The sequence below is a fragment of the Phacochoerus africanus genome, chromosome 15 (genome assembly GCF_016906955.1).
Source record: "Phacochoerus africanus isolate WHEZ1 chromosome 15, ROS_Pafr_v1, whole genome shotgun sequence".
Lineage (NCBI taxonomy): Eukaryota > Metazoa > Chordata > Mammalia > Artiodactyla > Suidae > Phacochoerus > Phacochoerus africanus.
The window spans coordinates 48,405,244-48,426,398 of NC_062558.1; the positions used below are offsets into that span (position 1 = coordinate 48,405,244).

The 21,155-nt window shown below is 52.0% G+C and overlaps 2 protein-coding genes across 6 annotated transcripts in view; one reads left to right on the plus strand and one right to left on the minus strand.

Moving 5' to 3' along the window:
* The window catches only part of SFI1 (SFI1 centrin binding protein), a 92,628-nt gene extending 74,199 nt beyond the window's left edge, over positions 1-18,429 (plus strand). For both annotated transcript variants that reach the window (XM_047762173.1, XM_047762174.1), the window contains 17 exons: positions 6,811-6,892; positions 7,183-7,361; positions 8,005-8,080; positions 8,549-8,644; positions 8,994-9,070; positions 9,711-9,813; positions 11,121-11,217; positions 13,514-13,674; positions 13,876-13,950; positions 14,486-14,560; positions 14,655-14,831; positions 14,904-15,166; positions 15,679-15,783; positions 15,878-16,061; positions 17,418-17,758; positions 18,059-18,170; positions 18,241-18,429. In XM_047762173.1, the coding sequence (XP_047618129.1) occupies positions 6,811-6,892; positions 7,183-7,361; positions 8,005-8,080; positions 8,549-8,644; positions 8,994-9,070; positions 9,711-9,813; positions 11,121-11,217; positions 13,514-13,674; positions 13,876-13,950; positions 14,486-14,560; positions 14,655-14,831; positions 14,904-15,166; positions 15,679-15,783; positions 15,878-16,061; positions 17,418-17,758; positions 18,059-18,170; positions 18,241-18,345 (2,308 nt within the window). In that variant the 3' untranslated portion in view covers positions 18,346-18,429. The remainder of the gene's footprint in view (positions 1-6,810; positions 6,893-7,182; positions 7,362-8,004; positions 8,081-8,548; positions 8,645-8,993; positions 9,071-9,710; positions 9,814-11,120; positions 11,218-13,513; positions 13,675-13,875; positions 13,951-14,485; positions 14,561-14,654; positions 14,832-14,903; positions 15,167-15,678; positions 15,784-15,877; positions 16,062-17,417; positions 17,759-18,058; positions 18,171-18,240) is intronic.
* Positions 18,374-21,155, minus strand: part of PISD (phosphatidylserine decarboxylase) — a 38,993-nt gene continuing 36,211 nt past the window's right edge. For all 4 annotated transcript variants that reach the window (XM_047762176.1, XM_047762175.1, XM_047762179.1 and 1 more), the window contains 4 exons: positions 20,982-21,120; positions 20,641-20,787; positions 20,234-20,394; positions 18,374-19,665 (listed from right to left, as the gene is read on the minus strand). In XM_047762176.1, coding sequence (XP_047618132.1) covers positions 19,441-19,665; positions 20,234-20,394; positions 20,641-20,787; positions 20,982-21,120 — 672 coding nt within the window. In that variant the 3' untranslated portion in view covers positions 18,374-19,440. The remainder of the gene's footprint in view (positions 19,666-20,233; positions 20,395-20,640; positions 20,788-20,981; positions 21,121-21,155) is intronic.

The following is a 21,155-nucleotide window of genomic DNA, read 5'->3' on the forward strand; positions in this document are numbered from 1 at the left end:
CCCATAAAAGGGCTTGGTAAATCTCCCCATTTATATAGGTTTTCTTTAATTTTTCTCTGCAGTATTTTGTAACTTTGCATTGAAGTTATGTATGTACTTTGTTAAATGTATCCCTAAATATCTTATTTTTTTCATGCTGTTATAACTGGAATTACTTTTTAAATTCATTTTCCAGTTGTTTATCCTAGTATATTGACTATACAATCAATACCTTGTGTTCCATTATCTTTCTGAATTTTAAATTCACTTACTATTTAGTTCTTTCTTTCTTTTTAAAAAAATTGCATAGGATTTCTGCATACTCATGTCTGATGTAAACAAATGTCACCTACTTTATCCTTCCCAGGCTGTATGCTTTTTTTATTTTTTTGGTCCTTATTGCACTGGCTCAGATCTCCAATAAAGTATTAAATGGAAGTGCTGAGAGGTTATATACTTGTCTTTTTCCAAACCTTAGCAGGAAAACCAAAGCAGTTCGTTTTTTTGTTTGTTTGTTTTTTGGTTTTGGGTTTTTTTTTTTTTTTTTTGGCTGTACCCTCAGCATGCATAAGTTCCCAGATCAGGGAACCTAAATTGCACCACAGCAGTGACAGAGCCACAGCTGCAACAATGCCAGATCCTTAAAAGAAAAAAGTGCCTTATATTTTTTCAGAATCTGGAATCATAATACCACCTCTTTCATTCCTAATTTTGGTAATTTGTGTGTTTTTTTCTATCTCTCTTTTTTTTCTTTTTTGGCTTCAACCTATACCACACCTGTGGCATTTCTGGATCCTTAACCTGCTGTGCTATAGCAGGAACTCCATTTTCTCTTTTTTTCTTGGAGAGTCTTGCTAAGATTTTATCAGTTTTTTAAAAAAGCTGACTTTTGCTTTGCTAATTCTCTTACTTATTTTTCTTTAATTGACTTAAGTTCTTTATTTTGTTCTTTCTACCTACTTTAGATTTTTAATTGGAGGTAGTCATATTTGTGTATTTTTGCTTTTGTTTCTTTTGCCTGAGGAGACATACCAGGAAAGGTATTGCTAAGATCAGTGTCAAAGATCGTACTGCCTATGTTTTCTTCTAGGAGTTTTATGGTTTTAGGTCTTACATTCAAGACTTTAATCTATTTTGAGTTAATTTTTGTATATGCTGTAAAATAGTGGTCTAGTTTTATTCTTTTGCCTGTGCCTGTCCAGTTTTCTCAACATTACTTTTTGAGGAGACTGCCATTTCTCCCTTGTAAATCTTTGCTCCTTTGTTGTAAATCATTAACCATATATGTGTGGGTTTATTTGGGCTCTCAGTCCTATTCCATTGATCTGTGTGTCTTTTTTCTCTGCCAATACCATCCTGTTTTGATTAATAAAGCTTTATAATATGACTTGAAATCAGGGAGTGTGGTACCTCCAGCTTTGTTCATTTTCCTCGTGTTTGCATTGGCTATTTGGGGTCTACCTTTTGTATTTTTTCTATTTATTTAATTGAAGTATAGTTAATTTACAATATTGTATTAGTTTCAGGTATACAACATAGTGATTCAGATCTGTATATATGAGTTCCCATGTGGCTCAGTGGTAACAAACCCGACTAGTATCCATGAGGATGTGAGTCTGATCCCTGGCCTCGCTCAGTGGGTTAAAGGATCTGGCATTGTCATGAGCTGTGGTGTAGGCCAGCACCTGCAGCTTTGATTTGATCCCAAGCCTGGGAAGTTCCATATGCTGCAGGTGCAGCCCTAAAAAGAAAAAAAAAGTTTTATATATATAATATTCTTTTTATGATTTTTTTTTTGTCTTTTTGGGGCTGCACCAGCAGCATATGGAAGTACCCAGCCACAGCAACGTGGGATCCCAGCTGTGTCTGCGACCTACACCACAGCTCATGGCAATGCCAGATCTTTAACCCACTGAGCAAGGCTGGGGATCAAACCTGCATCCTCATGGATACTAGTTGGGTTTGTTACCACTGAGCCATGATGGGAACTCTTTATGATTCTTTTCCTTTATGGGTTATTACAGAATATTGGTATAGTTCCCTATGCTATACAGTAGGTCCTTGTTGGTTATTTTATATATAGTAGTGTGTATATGTCAATCTCAAACTCCTAATTTATCCCTCCCCATTCCATATTTTTAAAATGGTAGTTATATGAATTACAATATGCTTATCATTTTCTTACAGCTCTATTTAGAATTACTGTTGTACCACTTGATGTTAAATATAAGAATATAAAAATAGTAAAATTTTTTAAAAATTATAATAAAATTTCTTTCCTCTCTATCCTGGATGATATTTGTTATATGTTTTATATCTACAATATGTTTTCCCCAATAATGTTATTGTTTTTCCTTGAAGCAATCTGAATTCTTTTTTAAAAATTAAGAAAAAATATAATCTTTTATCTTTAACCACATATTTTCCCTATCCAGTGTTCTTTGTTTGTTCCTCTAGATTTGAGGTTTTTATCTGTATCATTTTCCTTCAGTTTGAAGAAGATCCTTTGGCATTTTTATAGAGGTCAGTTGGGGATGAACCATCTCAGCTTTTGTTTTATGGTGATTTCACTCTCTCACCTCACTCTCCTTTTTAAAGGACCTTTCCCTGGATATGAAACAATGAGTTGATTTCTCCATCCTTTCACTCCCAAGCATTTTAAGACATTGTTCCATTGTCTTCTGGCCTCCATTATTTCTGATGAAAAGTCATCCATCATTTGTATTGTTGTTCTCCTGAATGTAAGTTGTCTCTCTTTTTCTTTTAAGATGTTCTTGTCAGTCTTTGGTTTTTCAGCATTTAGAGTGTAAAGTATTTAGGTGTAGTTTTTTTTGTGTTTATCCTGCTTCGGGTCCATTGAGCTGCTTGGATCTGAGCTGTCTTCTCCAACCCGACTCCAGTGAAATTTGGAAAGTCTTTTTACCCTTATTTCTTCAAATACTTTATCCGCCCTATATCTTCTCTCTTTCTGAGGCTCAAGTGATACTATGTTAGACCACTTAATATTATCCCAAGGGTCACTCGTAGGGTCATTTTTTTTCCCTACCCCTTTCTCTCTGGTTTTCAAATTGGATGCTTTCTCTTGATCTGTCTTCGAGTTCAGTAATCTTTCTTCTTCAGATTCTAATTTGTAGCCCATCCAGTGACTCTTCCACTTCAGATATGGTACTTATCAGTTCTAGAATTTCATTTAATTCTTTTTTTTTAATTATAGTAAAACGTATGTAACATAAACTTGCTGTTTTATATTTTACAAGACAGAAAGGTTGTTCAGTGTTTTATGTACTTATTACAATTGCAAAAGAAACAACCAAAGAGGAATTATAACTGTTTATTTTGGTCTTTTTTTTTTTTTTTTTTTTTTTTTTTGGCACACCTGCGACATATGGAGGTTCTCAGGCCTGGGGTCAAATCACAGCTGTAGCTACTGGTCTATGCCACAGCAACACCAGATCCAAGTTGTGTCTGTGACCTATACCACAGCTCATGGCAATGCCAGATCCTTAACCTACTTGAGCAAGGCCAGGATCGAACTGCACCCTCATGGATGCTAGTCAGATTCGTTTCTGCTGAGCTATGATGGGAACTTCAATAACTGTTTATTTTAAAAATAAAATTAGAGAGTTCCCATCATGGCTCAGTGGTGTCGGACCTGACTAGTATCCATGAGGACTTGGGTTCAATCCCTGGTCTTGCTCAGTGAGTTAAGGATCCAGCATTGCCCTGAGCTGTCATGTAGATTGTAGATGCGGCTCGGATCTCACATTGCTGTGGCTGTTGCATAGGCCTGCAGCTATAACTCCAATTCAACCCCTGGCCTGGGAACCTCCATATGCTGTGTGTGTGGCCCTAAAAAAAAATTGCAAAAAAAACCAGTTTTATTTTGGTATGAAGACTGTGATTTTTAAGTATTTTGGTATAAAGTGGCAAGTTTTCTTTAAAGGTAATTGTAACAGGTATATATACATATGCATATAATTTTAGCTTTAATATTCCACTGAAGTAAACTGAATCATTAATTTTTTAAAAACTTATCATTTCAGCCTTTTTCACATACACAATTCAGTGACATTAAGTACATTCACTATACTATGTAGTCATCACCAGTATCCACTTCTAAAACTTTTTTTCTCATCCCAAACAGAATCTTTCTACCTGTTAAATAATAACTTTTCATTCCCATCTACTTTCAGCCCCTGGTAACCTATAACCTACTTTCTGTCTCTGAATTTGCCTATTCTAGGTACCTTACATAAGTGGAATCATATATTTGTTCTTTAGTGCCTTGCTTAGCACAAGTTCACTTAGTATGTTTTCAAAGTTTATGCATATTGTAACATATATAGGAATTTCATTCCTTTTTATGGCTTAATAGTATTCCACTGTGTGGATATACCACAGTTTGTTTATCCACCCATATGTTGATGTACACTTGGGTTGTTTCTACCTTTTGCTGTTGTAAATAATGCTGTTGTGAGTGTTGGTTATACACACCTATTTGAGTCTCTGCTTTTACTTTTTACTTAGTAGAATTATTGGATCAGTAGGGTAATTCTAGTTAATGTTTTGAGGAACTGCCAAACCATTTAGGATTTGGTTGTTTTTTGTTTTGTTTTGTTTTTTTCATGTTTGGCCACCCTGAAGCATATGGAGTTCCTGGGCCAGGGATCAGATCTGAGCTGCAGTTGTGACCCATGCCACGGCTGTGACAACACCAGACCCTTTAGCCCATTGTGCAGGGCTGAGGTTTGAACCTCTGTCCTGGCCCTGAAGAGATGCCACTGATCCTGTGGCGCCACTGATCCTGTGGTGCCACAGTGGGAATTCCTTGTTTGTTTTTGTAGTTTGTTAGTTTGTTTCTCTGCCAAGATTCTCTGTCTGATAACTAATTTTGTTAATTTTTTATTAAAGTTACATATAGTAGCTGTTTTTAACTGTTTGCTGATTCCATTTGGGTCATTATTTCTGTTGACAGCTTTTTTCCTTTAAAGAGTATTGCGTTTTATTGTGGCAGGTGATGGTTCCTGGATGTTCTAGTAGTTCCTTTTGATCCTGTACAGTGTGGTTTTATTTGTCCTTTGTGTGGATGTTTTTTGCTTTTGTCTTCAGGCTGAGGGCATGAGTCTTACCGCCAAGGCTTAGCCTCTCAGAGTGCTGAGGTTCCCAGCAAGGTCTCTTCACTAAGACTAGGCCAGAACTCCATCCCCAAGTTCTGTCCAACCTCTGGTATCTACATTCGGCACTTAGCCCTGCAGCAGCCCCTCTGCTTAGGCTTGTGGAACCTGCCCTCATCTGTGGAGGGTATAGGCTGTCCATGAGCATGCCTGGGGGTGGGGTGGGGCCACACTTACCACACAGTCCCTCCCCTGAGGTCTTGAACTCCAGTCTCTGCCTCAGCTCGGTGAGACTTCGTGCTCTGCTTGGTCTCCCTTCCCCTGCCCCCAGTATCTAGAAAGTGCCCCCACGTGAAATCTGGGTGGTCAAGGGGCTCTTGTTTCTTGTCTCTCAAGGATCCCGTCGGCATTACCTGTGGTCCAGTACCTAGAAGAGTTTGCTTCATGTCTTGTTCCATTTTGTAATGCACAGCTGGAGGGCAGACCCAGGCCCAGTGGCCATGTCAAGGCTGCAAGTAGAGCTCTTTGTTTTCTGTTGTTTGTTGTTGTTATTTTCCTTTTTGGCTGGCCCACCCTTACCCCCCTGCATATTGGAGTTCCTGGGCCAGGGATCAGATCTGAGCCACAGTTGCAACCTAAGCTGCCAGATCCTTAACCCACTGTGCCAGGCCTGGGATTGAACCTGCGTCCCGGGAATACCACCAGTCCCAGTGTGCTGAAGTGGGAAATCCCAGAGCTCTTTGTTTTGGATGCTGTGTCTGATGAGTTAAATGCCAGGGGAGCATCTCCCTCTGCCCCCAGCATTGGTCCTGACGGCCTTGCCACAGCATAGCTTTTGGCCGGTTGTCCCTGTGCTGCCTTTGCAGATTTCGTCCTCGTTACAGGAGCAGGTAGGGCTGTGCAGAGGTGACAGACCTGTGTCTCCATCACCTCACCTGGAACACTTGTTTAAAATGCCGCTTCCTCCTGTGAAATTGGAGTGTTATGATCATTATGCAACTACAGATGTGATAAATTCATTTGAGTAATAAAAAATATATATAAAATGAAATAAAATGCCGCTTCCTGAGGCCCAGCTCCGCTTTGGGGTCTGGCATCTTTTTTTTTTTTTTTTTTTGTCTTTTTGCCATTTCTTGGGCCACTCCCACAGCATGTGGAGGTTCCCAGGCTAGAGGTGTAATCCGAGCTGTAGCTGCCGGCCTACACCAGAGCCACAGCAAGGCAGGATCCAAGCCGCGTCTGCAACCTACACCACAGCTCACGGCAATGCAGGATCGTTAACCCACTGAGCAAGGCCAGGGATCGAACCCACAACCTCATGTTTCCTAGTTGGATTCGTTAACCATTGTGCCACAATGGGAACTCCTGGCATCTGTTTTTAACCACGTCCTCCAAGGATTTGTGTGGCAAGCCTGGCTGCTTGGCATGAACTGGGGTCGTGGAGCACCGTTGGCAATTCTGCCAGGGGTGGCTGAAGATAGTCTCAGAGTCTGAGTCCTTTTTGTACCACTTGGGTGAGGCCAGAAGTGACGTAGACAGTGTTGGGTCGTTTGTGGGTTTGTCGGCTATTGTCTGCTTTCCTTCCCACCACCGGGGCTTACTTGACTCTTCATGGCACAGCATGAGAAACAAGTCCAGTTTTTTGGAATTTCTCATTCTTTTCGAGTTGTTTGTTTGATTTTAAGTACTTCACCGTTACTCATTTGGGTTCCTTTAGGGAGATGTTAGAGAAGCAAGTGTTTGCAGTTTGGTGTCAGAAGATGTCTCAGCGTCGAGATTACCGCTTGGCAGAGAGAATGGTAAGTGGTTCTCCCTGAGGAGGTGCCAGGACCAGCAGGACCTGCCTCAAGCCTTTGCACTCATGGCCTCCCCTCCTCAGGACTCTGCCCTGAGGGGCATCCAACCTGTGAGCAAGCCCCAAGAGGCAGGGCAGGGTCTGGGGCACCTGTTTCCTTAGTCAGTGGAGTCTACATGGCTCCCAGGCCCGGGCAGCTCCCGATCATCCATTTCTGCCCTGGGCAGCATTCTTGGTTTGCAGACTCCCCAGCTTCTCTTCTCCTTGACCAGTTCCAGTCTCTCTCTGCTGCAGGCCATCCTCCACGCAGAACGGCAGCTTCTGCGGAGGTACTGGTCCACGTGGCGCCAGCAGGCAGCGGCATGTTGTCTGGAGCAGCTGTGGCAAGCAGTGGCCCGTGCCCACCACCGCCTGGGGCGGCTCAGGAAGGCCTTCTGTGTGTGGAGGGAGCGCACCCAAGGACTCAGAACAGAGTGAGTGGCCGCCTCTGCCTTGGGTTGGCCTTGACTGTAGTCGTAGTATTGTCAGCTCACACGTCTGTCGTGGCGGGGTGGGGATGGGGCTCGTGTTAGCCTAGACTCTGGTCGCAAGTTCTGAAAAATCAACCTGAAATAGTCTAAGCAAAACCAGGGCTGTAGGGAGGGGCTCCGGGCTCAGGAACTGGGCCGGTCACAAGTGCCTGCAGACCTGAGGTCCTGTCTACCCGCTGCATCCTGCTTGCCGGTTAGGCCTGTTGGAAGCAGCCGTGGCCAGGGGCAGGTCGTGGCAGTGTTCACCCCACCACGTGGTTAGGGCTCCAGCAGGTGCCCACGGTTCCTGCAGCCATTGTCCTGCCTTGCTGTCTTTCTAGATCTCTCACCTCTCAGACTCAGGCCACGTTTAACCTCTGCCTCCATTACCTGCATGTCACCACTTGAATACAGAGCCCCTTGAGGTTGTCTGCAAAAAATTGATTCTATGTGCTCTTTTCTGACAGACAACCCAAATCCTTTGGCAGCTCTTCTGGAGGGGTCTTGATTCCCTTCCAAGTTTAAGAACCACTGGGCGTGGTTCAGGGGCTGCCCCTCGAGAGGGCCTTGGCAAGGTCCAAGCTGAGCGCTGACTCTCTCCCGACAGGAGAATGGGCAGATCATGGGCTGCACGGTTCCACTCAACCCGGCTCCTGCGTTGGGCCTGGACCAGGTGGAGGGAGGTGAGGCTTTGGCACGGGTTCCATACGCGTGGGGCTGTGGGCAGGTGGTGCTGTGTCAGGTGATTCCAGGTGGACATATGGTCCCCTCCACAGTCCCTCAGAAGCCACCTGCCTCTGAGTGTGAGATGGAGGCTGGGCGGCAGGGAGAACACTGGGCTGGTTTCCTGAATGATGGGTTCACGTTTCGTGTTCTGTTAGGTGCTGGGCTGTTCTTCCCTGAACACATTGAATCTGAGTTTCCTGATCTGCCTGGCCACAGGCATCCTCTTCAGAGTGAAACGTGTTTAAGTTGATACTGATTAATGTTTACCCGACTGGTCCTCACAAACCCTGAGGGGTGCTGTTTATAGATGAGGACGAGGGGCTCAGGGTTAACAAGCACCGTAACTGGCTCCCCCAGCCCAAGTGTAGACAGAGGCATGGCTGAGCCCCCTGGGCCCATGGTGGCTGACACTGTCCTGTCCACAGGGCCTGGCCCTGCGCGGTGCCGAGCGGCAACAGCTGATGCGAGCCGACCTGCATCGCCAGCACATCTTGCTGCACAGGGTGCTGCAGACCTGGAGGGTAGGAGATGCCACTTCCCCTAGCCCTCCTTGCCTTGCGAGGAGGGGCTTCCCAAGGCTTCATGTCCCTTCCTATTCCTCCTGCTGCTCCCCAGACAGAGCAAGTGCCCGGCCGGTGGTTCTTAGACTACAGAGCAGACTCTCCCATACCTCCCCGGGTGCCAGCCCCCCAATCTAAGGGGCTCCTTGTCCAGGTGTCTGGTCATGGACTTGGCAGGTGAGGGCTGGGCAAGTCCTCTCCTGTCGTCAGGTGGGCACCTGGCCTGTCCCCACCCTCCCTGGTGAGCTCTCTGGGTGAGGCCCGACCGAGGTCACGCCCCTGAGGCTGCCTGAGATCGGGTCATCTGCAGATCCACCAGAGCCATGTGCGGAGTGTCCTGCAGGAGGTGGCAGCCAGGGAGGCCTGGCACAGGAGGCAGCGGCTGTGGTGAGTCACCCAGCTCTGCCCAAGGAACAGGGAGTGGGATGGGGAGCTCTGACAGGGCTGGACGGACAGGCCGCTGCCTTGCTGCCCAGAGCCTGGCATGGGCTTTTCCATAGTAAGTGCCCTTCCCTGGGAACCCTCACGTCTTCAGCCCACGTCTCATGCAGAGCGGGGCCCCGAGATGCACCTGCCGTCCCTCCCACGTGTCTCACTCCTCTGGGTGCCTTTCATGGCCCTGTTCATCCCCCCACCCCACCACAGGCCTTCCAGCTTCTGGGACCATCTGTGCCTCTCAGGCTTGTGGACTCGCCTGTGTCCCTCAGCTCCTCCCTCCTGAGCCCATTCTGCATGGCCTTTCACCTCCCACTCTTTCTTTCCCTGCCTCTGTGTGTTCAGCACATGCCCTTCCAGGCTGCGCCTGCCCTTCCCCCAGCTTCTCTGGCTCCAGCTCTCATCACAGATGAACCACCTGTGTCTTGCCTGGGCATAGCTCTGTGTGCCCTGTGAATGTGGCACCTGCCCAGAACTGCTTGTGGGTGTGTGGTCAGCGTAAATGTGGCTGTCAGCGCGACAGATACGCTTGGGTATGGGGACTCAGGATGGGGCTGAAGAGCCTCGCACTGTCCCCGCCATGTGCCTGTAGGGCTGCGTTCCGTCAGTGGAGAGAGAATGCCGTGGCCCAAGCAGACAAAGCTAAGAAGACCTCTCAGGCAGCACATCACTACAGAAGGACCCTGTGCTTCAAGGTGAGACAAGGGCAGCTGCTTGCCCAGGGGTTGGGTCCTCTTCCTGCGAGGGGGTAGCAGGGGGGTGGTTCCAGGGGTTTGAACTCAAGGAGGAGCCTAGAAAACAGCATAACTCCTTTGGCAGTGCTCACAGTCATGCCAGCAGGTAGGTTTATTTATTTTACTGAATTATGAGTTGATATCCATTAAAACAAAAACACAGCAGGTAGTGATATGAACCAGCTCTTAATAGAACCAGTGTTTCCTATACCCATGGAATTTTCCATGGGGACAAACCATGTAAGTCACCACACTGCCTCCTCATTTTGGCATGGAATGCTTGGATGCCTGTGAGGATTCGTGTCTGAGAGGGCTTTCCAGAGACCATCCAGCAGTGTGAGGTCATGGGCCATCGTTGGTGGGAAATAACCCCCAAAATGCCACTTGTTGGGCCTGGTCCCACAAGTTGGAGAAGGGATGTGGCTGCAGGAAGAAGACATGTCACAAGACGGGGATTCAAACAAATGCCATGACAGGAGTTCCCGTTGTAGCTCGGCCCATTAAGAACCCAACTAGTATCCATGAGGACGCAGGTTTGATCCCTGGCCTTGCTCAGTGGGTTAAGGACCCAGCGTTGCTGTGGCTGTGGTGTAGGTCAACAGTTGCAGCTCCAATTTGACTCCTAGCCCGGGAACTTCCATATGCCACAGATGCGGCTCTAAAAAAGAAAAATAAAAATGACATGACAGAGGTAGTCCCAGAACTCTGGGGTCGTAGAAGAAAGCAGTTTGCTTGGAGCCCTGAACTGGCGGGCTGTGGCTGGTCCTGACCATGTCGCCGCTTCAGCAGAGGAGCGGCCATTCCCTCCGGTCAGGGCCCAGCTGCTTTCAGGAAAAGTTTGAGGCCAGCCCGTGTGTCCCCTACCCCAGAAGGATGCTCAGGATTCTGCTTGGGCTCAGGGCCCCCGGTGGAGGTCATGACTGGGGTGCAGGCACCAGGTGTCCCCTGAGTTCTGTTACCGTGACTTCCTGTATGTCTCGCATAGGAAGATGCATATAACTAGTGTATAGTTTCTGCTTAAAGAATGAAAGCTCACGCAAGGACGGGGCTGCTTTATGGCACAGGATGAATCTAGTTCCTATGGTCCCATCACTTGAGATACTGGGCTTCCTTCAAGGGGACTGGGGATGGTTGCCTGTTGTCTGCATGGATGGCAGGTGCTTTCCAAGCGTCTGTGAGCACCGACTGTCCTCCACTGGGCCTCAGTCCACAAGGAGCCACCCGCAGAGTGAGCGTGACCACCCCTCTGTTCTTCGCCCACCCCGTAGGTCTTGATGGAGTGGCGGGAGGCTGCGTCGGTGCAGGTGTACTACCGACAGCAGGAAGACGACGCAGTCAGGGAAGCGCAGGTTGTGCTGAGCCGGGGTAAGCGGGGTCCCTGAAGCTGAGAGCCTCTGGAAGACACAGCTCCTTTCGTGCTCCCAAGCTGCTTCCCTCAGCCTCTGTTTCCTCACGTGCATTGGTTTTCTATTGCTGAGGTGACAAAGCACCACAGATTTTAAGACAGAAATTCAGGGTTCTGGAGGCCACATCCAATATCAAGGTGCCTGCAGGGCCATGCTCCCTCTGAAGGCCCCAGGGGAGGAACCTTCCCCACCTCCTGCAGCTCCCAGCAGCCCTGCTGTTCCTCGGCTCATGCACAGGCCACCCCAGCCCTGGCCCCGTTGTCACGTGTCTCCTCTAGTACCTGTGTCTCTTCTGAGAAGCACCCCAGTCATACTGGGTTAAGGGCCCAGGCTACTCAAGTCAGTTGTCAGTTATGCCGCACCAACCCTCTTTACAAACAGCATCAGTCCTGAGGTTCTGGGATGGATATGAATTTGTACATCTTAGCGTCCTGTTCCCAACTGAAATGGAGTAGCTGGAGGTGGTTGGGGTGGGCAGTTTGATGGGAAAGTCCTTCCAGTGGCTGCTGCGTGTCAGGGTCCTGCTTCCTTGCATGTTTACGGAGCAGGGACTTGCCCACTTGGCCTCAGGTAGTTCCATGACCTGCTGTACGAACAGCCTGGGGAGACGGTCTAGTCAGGAGCCTCTGCTTGAGAGACCCATGGAATCAAAAGGCCCTTGGCCCTGCAGCGTGGGGTCTGATACTCTGAGGAGGCAGCTCTTAGAATAAATGAAAGTGCAATTGCAAATGAAAACAAATTGTTTAAATCTGGACTATAGAGAAAACATCCAGTTGTAAAATTGGCTGAATAGTGTTTGCTCCAGGACAAAAGCTAATCTGCTTTGCTCTGTTTCTGCCTAGTTCTTGAGCAGATGAACAGAAACCCTGTCTCTGCACATGCTCCCGCCCTCAGGTGCTTCCCTGTGCCCTCAGGCTGCCCCAGCCCAGAAGCCAGTGCTGGGTTTCTAGTCATTCCAGCAGAGTCGCCAAGGGGTGCAGTCTGTCCCTGGTCTCCGCTTGGACACTGGGCACTGCAGGGCCTTCCACTTGGGCCAGGTGGCCATGGTGGGGAGTTAGAGACGACAGGAAGCCAAAGCTGCTTCCCTCGGTGGCCCCACAGGTGGCAGCTTTCCTCATAAGGGGTGGTGGCATGTGGCCACCCTGAGCTGGCAGTGTCTGTCAGGGCTCCTACAAAGGGCTCGGGAGACTGTGTTATGATGTGCTCTCAGCGCATAGCAGGTGTGCAGTCTGGATCTGTGGAACCGTTTTTTTGGCTGAATTAAGGCCTCTGAACCCCAGGCACAGCTTGGCATCAGGCTGGGCTGGTGCTGCAGTAGGACAGAGTAGGGCAAGGAGTCATGGACACTCAGCCTGTATGGTGTGGAGGTGAGGGGCACATGCTGGCTGTGCAACCTCTGGCACGGCCTCCTCTCAGCCTCCATGTCGCCACTCATAAATGGGGATCATGGTACCTGCCTCTTAGGGGTGGTCCTGAGGTCGGTGAGACTGTGTACCTGCACTTGAGCAGTAGCAGGAATGTCAGCTTAGTATTGGTGCCTGGCCTCTAGGCCTATGAATGTGGCCTTTCTTGCCCCTGGGGGACACCCCATCTTGGTCTCAGTGCCTTGGGGTCAGCCCCCTTCCATTGTCTCTAAGAGAAACTTCTCTCAGGGTTCAAGAAAAGGAAAAAATTCAGAAGGAAAACAGAAGATTCCGCAGAAATTAATGCAACGTTGTAAATCAACTATAATTGAAAAAAAAAAAATCAGGAGTTTTTTTCTTGCTCCCTCAAGAGAGAATCTGGTGATGCGGTCATAGCCCAGGATGTGTCCCCATCTCCCTGCAGAGCCCGGGCCATCAGAGGTCACGGCCAGCAGACACTCTGTCCCTGGCTTGGCTTGGGCTACCCAGGCCTCTGAGCCTGGCAGAACGGGGCCACCACATCCCACCCCCTCGGGCCTAGAGGCTTCTCATTCGAAAGCCCAGGAGCACCATGCAGGCAGCCCCGCAGTGTCCCTGACATGTCTGTGATCACAGAGGACAGGCTTCTGGGTTGGGGCCCTTGGAGGGCATGGTGGTAAACAGCGCATCTGGCTCCAGTCAGGATCATGTAGTCGCTGCAGGTGTCCAGAGCTGTCCTCACAGAGTGGCTGCCGTTCACATGTGGTCCCATCGTGTGGAGGCTGATGCCAGGCCCTGTCCCCACACTGTCACCATTGCATGGTCATCCCTGTGCATTCTGCAAAGGAGCAGGCTGACTCAGATCTGCCTTAGGCCACCTCAGGACCTGGTTTTGGCGCTGGTGGGACCACAGCCAGAGGGCCGCTCGGCAGAGGGTCCAGCTAGAGAGGGCGGCGCAGCACTACCGCCGGCGGCTGCTGCTACAGGCCGTGGCCCAGTGGAAGGCGCACCATCTGGGCTGCATCAGGAAGAGGGTGAGGCAGGTGGCAACCCCCCAAGTTCCCGAGGGGAAGGTCTTTCCTGAAGCAGCCAGTGCGGAGGCTGGGTGGTTGGGGTACTGTGGGCTCAAGGCTGGGGGAAGCCAACCTTGGGACCCCGTCCCCCAGGTGGAAATGGCTCAGGCCCTGGGCCTGGGCACCTGCTTCGCCCACAGCCCCTGTGCGCTCTCTCCCCAGCTCCTGCAGAGGCAGGCCACCCGGCTCCTGGCCCAGATGCTCTGCCAGTCCTGCTTCCACCAGTGGAGACGACAGGTGGGTGCTGAGGAGAAGCCCCTTCCCCTCTCCCTCCTTCCACCACCTCCTAACCTGCCCCCAGTTCACGATTTCTCAAACCACGCCTTCCCAGGCTCCCCCACACCCAGTCACTCCCAGCATTACCAGCTTCGACCCCTGGTGACCTAAGGCCACGTCACTTCAGGGCCATGTTTCTGCAGTCACAAAAGCAGATCGGGGTGATACCCATAAAATAGCAGGAAATGCATTTTAGGTCTGCTGAGGCTTCGATGAAATGCCCTTGGTGTCCTGCTTAACGAACCTTCTGGCTCCTCTCACCCCCAGCCCTGCTGCGTGGCTCTGGCTTTTCTCGCTGGAGCCTGGCGCCGCCCAATGGCTCCAGACCCCAGAGCTCCTTCCTTTGTTGTTTCCAGTGGAGCCACCTCTACCCCCACCTTAGGGCAGGCCGGGCTGGGCCCTTCCTTTTGGAGGGAAGGCAGTGCCTGACTCGAGAGGGGTCTGAGAGTGACCTGGGTGGCCTCCCTGAAGGGGACATTTCCTCTCTGGCCCGCAGCTGGAGGACAGGAGGCGGGAGCGGCAGGAAACGGCACGTGCCCTGTGGTTCTGGGCCTTCTCGCTACAGGCAAAGGTAACGGGGCTCCCTGTCCGGGAGAAGACCTTGCTGGCCCAGCCCCGGGGAGGCCTAGGCCGAGGCTCTGGCCTCACTTCCCTGCTCCCTGGAGGTGTGGGCTGCTTGGCTGGGCTTCGTGCTGGAGAGGAGGAGGAAGAAGGCACGGCAGGAGCGGGCAGTGCAGGCCTACCACCAGCAGCTCCTCCGGGAGGGTGTCACACGTCTCCTGCGGTTCGCAGCGGGCACGAAGGCCTTCCGGCAGCGGCTGCACGCACAGCAGCAGGTGCAGGTAGGCCCCTGGTCCTCCCACTTCCATGGGAGCAGCCAGGCACAGCACAACCTGACCAGAGGCTCCTTGCAGGCAGCCCACAGTCTCCAGCGCACTGTCCGTCGCTGTGCCACACTCTGGAAACAGAAGGCGCTGGGCCCAGGCAGGGGGCCTCAGCCTCCCACATCCGCCGTTCTCAGCAGGAAAGTGACGTTCGAGGGTCCCCCTCCCAGCAGTGTTGCTGCTGGGACTGGCGATGCCTCCCTGGAGACCAAGAGGCCACCAGCTCCTCGTGGGCTTTGGGGAGCTCTGGGCAGCCTGGTGTCGGCCGCTGAAGAACCCCAACTCCTGGAGCTGTGAGTAGTCCATGGTCTCCTCTTCCTCCTCCCGGGGCAGAGCTTGGATGGTACAGGGTCCTGTGCCTTCCATACTGTTGGGCCCTAACCTAATGGACCACAGCTTCTGTCCCTTCAGGGTGCAGGCAAAGACATTCATCTTGTTAGCAAAGGAATAGGTTGTTGGGCAGCCTCCTCCTGCCCCCAGACCTGTTGGTTCTCCCCACTTGTCCTGTTACCAGAACAGGTACCCTCTTGGAAACCTCATTTTTTTGTGACCTGGCCCCTGCCCCATCCCTGCAGCTGTGCTGACGTAGCTGACAAGGGCCCCAGCCTCTTGCCTGGGTCAAATGAGACAGCAGGGGTGGGGCATCAAGCTCACTTCCCTGGAATTACTAGAAGCTCAGTAGGGTGCCTGGGGCAGTTGCCTGTTCTTCCTGGACTTTTAGTGTAAGATTAGGGGGTTGGACTGGATAACCCGCCCTACAGTCCTCGGGCTCCAAGCAGCCCCTGGGCAGCCTTTCTCTTCCCAGCAATGCTGCCCGCTGGGCACGGAAGCAGCCGCGATGCCCAGACTTCCTGCTGGAGCCAGAGGCGAGCCAGACACCCCTGGGGTGTGACCCCCTGGAGGGGCAGGGGTAGGTGATGTGGTTCTGGTGCCTTAGGGTGGGTGGCCCCCTTTCCTTCCTGTGCCTCGGTAGATGGACTGGCTCCTGCTTTCCCTCCACTCAGGCCTGAGGCTCCGTGGGGACGTGACCCTGCCCTGGTGACACCCTTTCTGGCAAAGGCAAAGGCCTGGGCAGCCCTGGATCCAAGCAGCCCTCTGCCAAGTGCCCCTGGCCTGAAGCCACCCCCCTCAGTGGGTCCAGGCCCAGAGCTGCTGCCCCCTTCCTCCTTCACACCATGTGGGGCCAGGGTAAGTCCCCTTGGCCACCTAGGGTTCTGCTCTTCGGTCTGGTTTTAGCACCAGCTCATTTTTGCATGCTTGGTGCTGTAGCCACAGCTGTATTCATTGTTTCTGGAACACTCCTGGCTCAGGAAGATACAGGGAGGCCACTCATTCATTAACCAAGTGCAGAGGCCACTTCCTAGAGACACAGCAGGGAACCGCCCGAGGGCCCTGCTTACAACACAGTGGTAGAGACAAAAGAAAACCCCTCATGCAAGAGGCTGCAGACCATCCATCAAGAGGCTGCAGATCATGGTCATGAAGGCCCTACAGTGAGAAGTCTGGACTATAAGGACAGGAATTTGTGGAGGATGGTTGGCTGCTGAGCTCTGGTCCAGCAGGAAGGGGCTGGTGGCTGTGGGTGTTGTGGGAGGCAGACTAGGCAGGACTCGCTCTAATGGATTTGATAAGAGTGAAAGAAGGAATCCAGGATGGCTCCTGATTTCTGGCCTGAATAACTCAGGGAATAAGAAGTTCTTTTACTGCATGAGGGAAGACTGGGGGTGGGGACCCACTGGGTGAAGCATGAAGAGTTCAACCTGTCTTCAACCTGTCAGGTTTGTGATCAAACAGCAGACTGAGCCTAGCCTTCAGAGACAAGGTCAGGGCTGGAGATCAAAACAAAACTAAGAATTTGCGGCACAGGTTGAAGGGGTCACAGGGAGGAGGGAGGTGAGAACACAGTGTGCGGTCACAGAGGGGGCTGGTGCTTCCCAAGCAGCTGGTTCATGAAGTGCTTCGGGAGTTCCCATCATGGCTCAGTGGAAATGAATCTGACTAGTATCCATGAGGACACAGGTTTGATCCCAGGCCTCGCTCAGTGGGTCAAGGATTCAGTGTTGCCATGAGCTGTGATGTAGGTCACAGACGTGGCTCAGATCCCACACGGCTGTGGTGCAGGCCAGCGGCTGCAGCTGCAATTCGACCCCTAGCCTGGGCACCTCCATATGCTATAGGTGCAGCCCTAAAAAGACAAAAAAAAGTGCTGTGCCCTGAGAGGGGGTGGGGATGGGAGAGGGTCCATTCCTACCAGAGGACATTGCCACCAGGAGTGAAGGGAGGAGGGCTGCAGCTGTGGTTGGACAAGAATGATGGCCCAACAGTTTTTTTCTTATTGCAAAGTTTTTTTCTTATAGCTGGAGAGGGTAAGGGGGGGGGGGGTGGTAAAAGGTCAGTGAGGTTGAAAAGAGTTGCTTGGGTGGCTGCAGGCTCTTTCCATGGGTGTCAAGTGCTGAAGGAAGGGGCAGGGCCAGACTCTGGGTGACCTAGCTGTGGCCCCACTTGCCTCCAACTTCCTTGCTCATGCTCACCTTTCCTTTATAGGCGCCATCCCAGCCGACAACCTCTGGGCTTCTGCCCCAGGCCCCATCATCCCCGGACAGCGCCCCCAACCCCCACCTGCTCCTTCCTGGGAACTTCATGGGCACTTCACGGGCTGGTCCTGGCTCTGACACTGTGGGTGTGTACCTGGGGTCAGTTAGTGCCTCGAGGGTTCAGGCTACTCCTGGCATCCAGGACCCCTGGGTTCAGCCTGGGCCCAGCCAGGAGGAAGGTCAAGACCAAGCTCAATTTTCTGCTGCCACTGGCCACACCACCCTGGTGGCTGAGCTTGAGGGCATCCAGCAGCAACTGCAGGACTACCAGACCATGAAGCAGAACCTTAGGTAAGACCCAGAAACACACCTGCTGCCCCATTCAAGGGTGGAGCAGGGGGTACTCCATTCCTCCCTCAGGAAGGCCTTACCTGTGAAAAAAGCTGAGCTAAATTTTAAACCTTAACTGCTGCATGGAAGCCAGTGGTTGACTCTGCGCAGCAGCCTTGATGGGAGGGAAGCAGGCGGGTCCCAGGTGGCCAGCTCTGTGCGAGGAAGAGGACTGGAGGAATGGGAGCCCTTCTCCCTCCACCCACACCAGAAGCAGCGGGGTATGCTTGTCCCCAGGCAGCAGGTGTGTCACTCCCACAGGTCCTGCCAGCGGCAAGCAAGCAGCCTGCGTCGGTGGCTAGAGCTGAGCCGGGAGGAGCCCAGGCCAGAGGACCAAGAAGCAGAGCGGCAGGTGCAGCAAGAGCTGCAGGAGGTAAGGCCCCAGGGGGCCCTGGGACCGCTCCTGGCCTGTGCTTCCTCTCAGCCCCTTCCTTTCCTCCCAGCTGGAAATGCAGATCCAGCAGCTGAGTTCTGAGCTGCAGGCCCAGCGCCAGCCCATTCGCGCCTGCATCGCCCGTGTCCAGGCCCTGCGGCAGACTCTGTGCTAGTCACAGCCCCACATCCAGGAACAGAACGCAAAGCTGCAATGAGTTTTTATTCCAAAATGTTGCAATTAAATGAATCACTGTTCAGAAGTCTCCCACTTTTCATACAAAAATACTGTGCTACTGATACAGTTGAAAAAGTTCAAATGGCTTCTCCTGCAGGAGAAATTCACAGTGTCCCCAGGAAACATGAAACCTGGCTCTGTCCCCCTCAGTGGCTCCCCAAGGCTACGTACCTGTTACCTGGGGACAGGTTTTCTAGGCACTGACACCCTCCCCCTCTCCCCCCCACCAAATACACCAAGGTTCCTCTGCCTCCAACACAAGCCCCTGATCAATAGCAGCAATGTTTCCCTATTTTATGTAGGTCTGGATATGGGGTGAGACAACAAGCTCCCCCTTGCCCCAGCTGCCTGCCCCACTTGCTTTGGACACCACTGAAGGAGGTTTGGTAATGGGCCCTGCCTACTGGAAAGAGGACTTGTCCACTCTGGAAGGTCACTCATCTGGGCATGCAAAGCACCAAGCCATTGGATGGCCACCCTCAGAAGCTGCTAGCAGGGTTGCGGGTGAGGTGTTCAGCCATGTGTGCAAAGAGGAAAGACGGCTTTTCCCAACAAGCAGGGTGGGGCAAATCTGGAAACAGAAAGCAGTTGCATTAAAGGCTCAATGGCCCTGGTCTCGGGCCGTGCAGGCCCACAGTCAGTGCTGGTAGGCACCTCACCCTGTGCAAGGGAGACCAAAAAGCAGGGATAAGAGAGCAGCAAGAAGGTACTTTACTACCACTTAAAATGGAAATTGAGACCAAGTGAATGCTTGGCCAGGGTCTCCAGTTTATACAGCACATGAGAAAGTCTCCAAGAGGGACTCCATCATCCTTGTGTGCACCTTATCTCAGGTGGGAAAGGGGACGACGTAGGGCGAGGGCATGACGGGGTGCTGACCACTTTGTCCCAACAGTGGGGACAGAAGTCACCCAGGTCCTGCCTGGCCAGACCCAATGGTCCCCTCCCCAGACAGCCTCAGAGGTTCCCCTTGAAAAGACCTTCACATTTCTCTGGAAAAGATCCCTCAGCAGCAATGGCCACAAAAGAGGCTCTAGAGGGAGCCCAGAGCCTCCCCAAATCGGATTTTCTGTCCCGCTTTCAGCTTGAAGTTGAAGTCCTTGGGGGCCTCAAAGATGAGCACGATGGTGGAGCCCAGGTTGAACTCGCCCAGGTGCTCGCCCTTGCGCATGGGGATGCCCTCCTTGTTGGTGTGTGTCACGAAGCTGAAGTCGTTGTAGGAGCCCTTGCTGTAGCGTGGGCTGTTGGTGTGCAGGTCCTGGGGGAAGTTGAGGCAGAGTGTGTGGACCTTAAACATACCTCCATTGCCGTCCCAAACCTTGTCCCCAAGTCTGCTTGGAAAGGGAGGGAGGGACAGTAGCTCAGGTCCAACCAGAGAGCCCATGACCAGCTGTGAACTGGGGCCAGAGGGACATGGAAGAATCGGACCCAACTGTTCACCAGCAGGAATGGTGATTAAAACCAGCACCCAGGGGACTGAAGGGCAAAATGACACCAAGAAAAGAAGCCCCGCAGGCAGGGTGGGCACTGGCGCCCCTCACAAACATGGCCTCCATCAGCATGGCCCACCCCAAGCTTCCCTTGGGTTCCCGGAAGAAGTTAAGTGCCAGGCAGCAAGGTTAAGGCCCTCCTTTCCTGCCACTGCTACATGAGTGGCTGGGGGTACAGAGAGCAGGAGCTCAGGGCCCAGCCCCTCTGCATACCAGGCCTGATGGGGTCTGTACTCCTAGAACCTACAGTCCCAATGGAGCTGGCTGCTCAGAAGATGTGAGGGCACCCTGAGTGGCCCAGTCCTAGGGCTTCAGCAGGACCTGGTCTCTGCTTACCTGGTCGAAGTAGATCCGGATGGAGCCCACGTTGGTGGCTCCCACAGCCGTCAGCGAGAAGAAGCCGTGTTTCCAATCCCCTGTCAGAACTACCCGCTCGTTGTGGCAGAAGAGCTCTTTGATCCAGCGGGCCATACCAGGGTTCACAGACATCAGGGAGCCTGTGGGGATGGGGATGTGCCACTCCCTGCCCAGTAGGAAGACAAGCTTTCCAGAGCCCACTGTCTACTCTGGGAAGGCCCAAGACCCAGTGTCACCCTCTGTCATTCCAAATGCAGAGTGTGCTGGGCCCCAGCCTCCCAGCAGGACTGCCCAGCTTCGGAGCCCGTGTCCTGACACCAAGAAGCTGAGGACCTCTGTCCAAGGCCCCAGGGGGCAGCTCCCACCCACGTGCTGGCCCTGCCTACCTGGGAAGTGGCGCCGGTGGGAGACAGTCCAGTCAGTGGGGGAGTGGAAGCAGTGGTAGTCTCCGGGTGCTAAGTAGATGACGCAGTGGTAGAGCTCGTTCCCTTCCCGTGTGACCAGCTGGCTCCTGAAGGAGCCACGGGAGGTGGCTGTGGGGGCAGACACGGACAGGCTCTCAGACAAGTCCTTGATGCCACTTAGCACACAGCCTGTGTGCAGCCTGGACACCAGCTCCAGGGAAGCCTGAAACTGGGCAAAGTGACTCCTAGCCCACGGGCCTCCCTCCCCACCCTCTGATGTCTGGCACAGCTTCACGGTGCAGGGTGACCGGGCAAGGACCCACCTGGTGGGAAGGCCAGGTCCTCTGTGGAGTTTCGTGGGCCCAGGAACGACTCCAGTGAGTAGGTGACCCCCTTCACCTGCTCCACCTCGCAGTTCTTCACCTGCCCAAAGTTGAGGATCTTTCCATCGGATGGGCTGATCTGGAACAGCCAGGAGAGGCTCACTGTTGGGACAG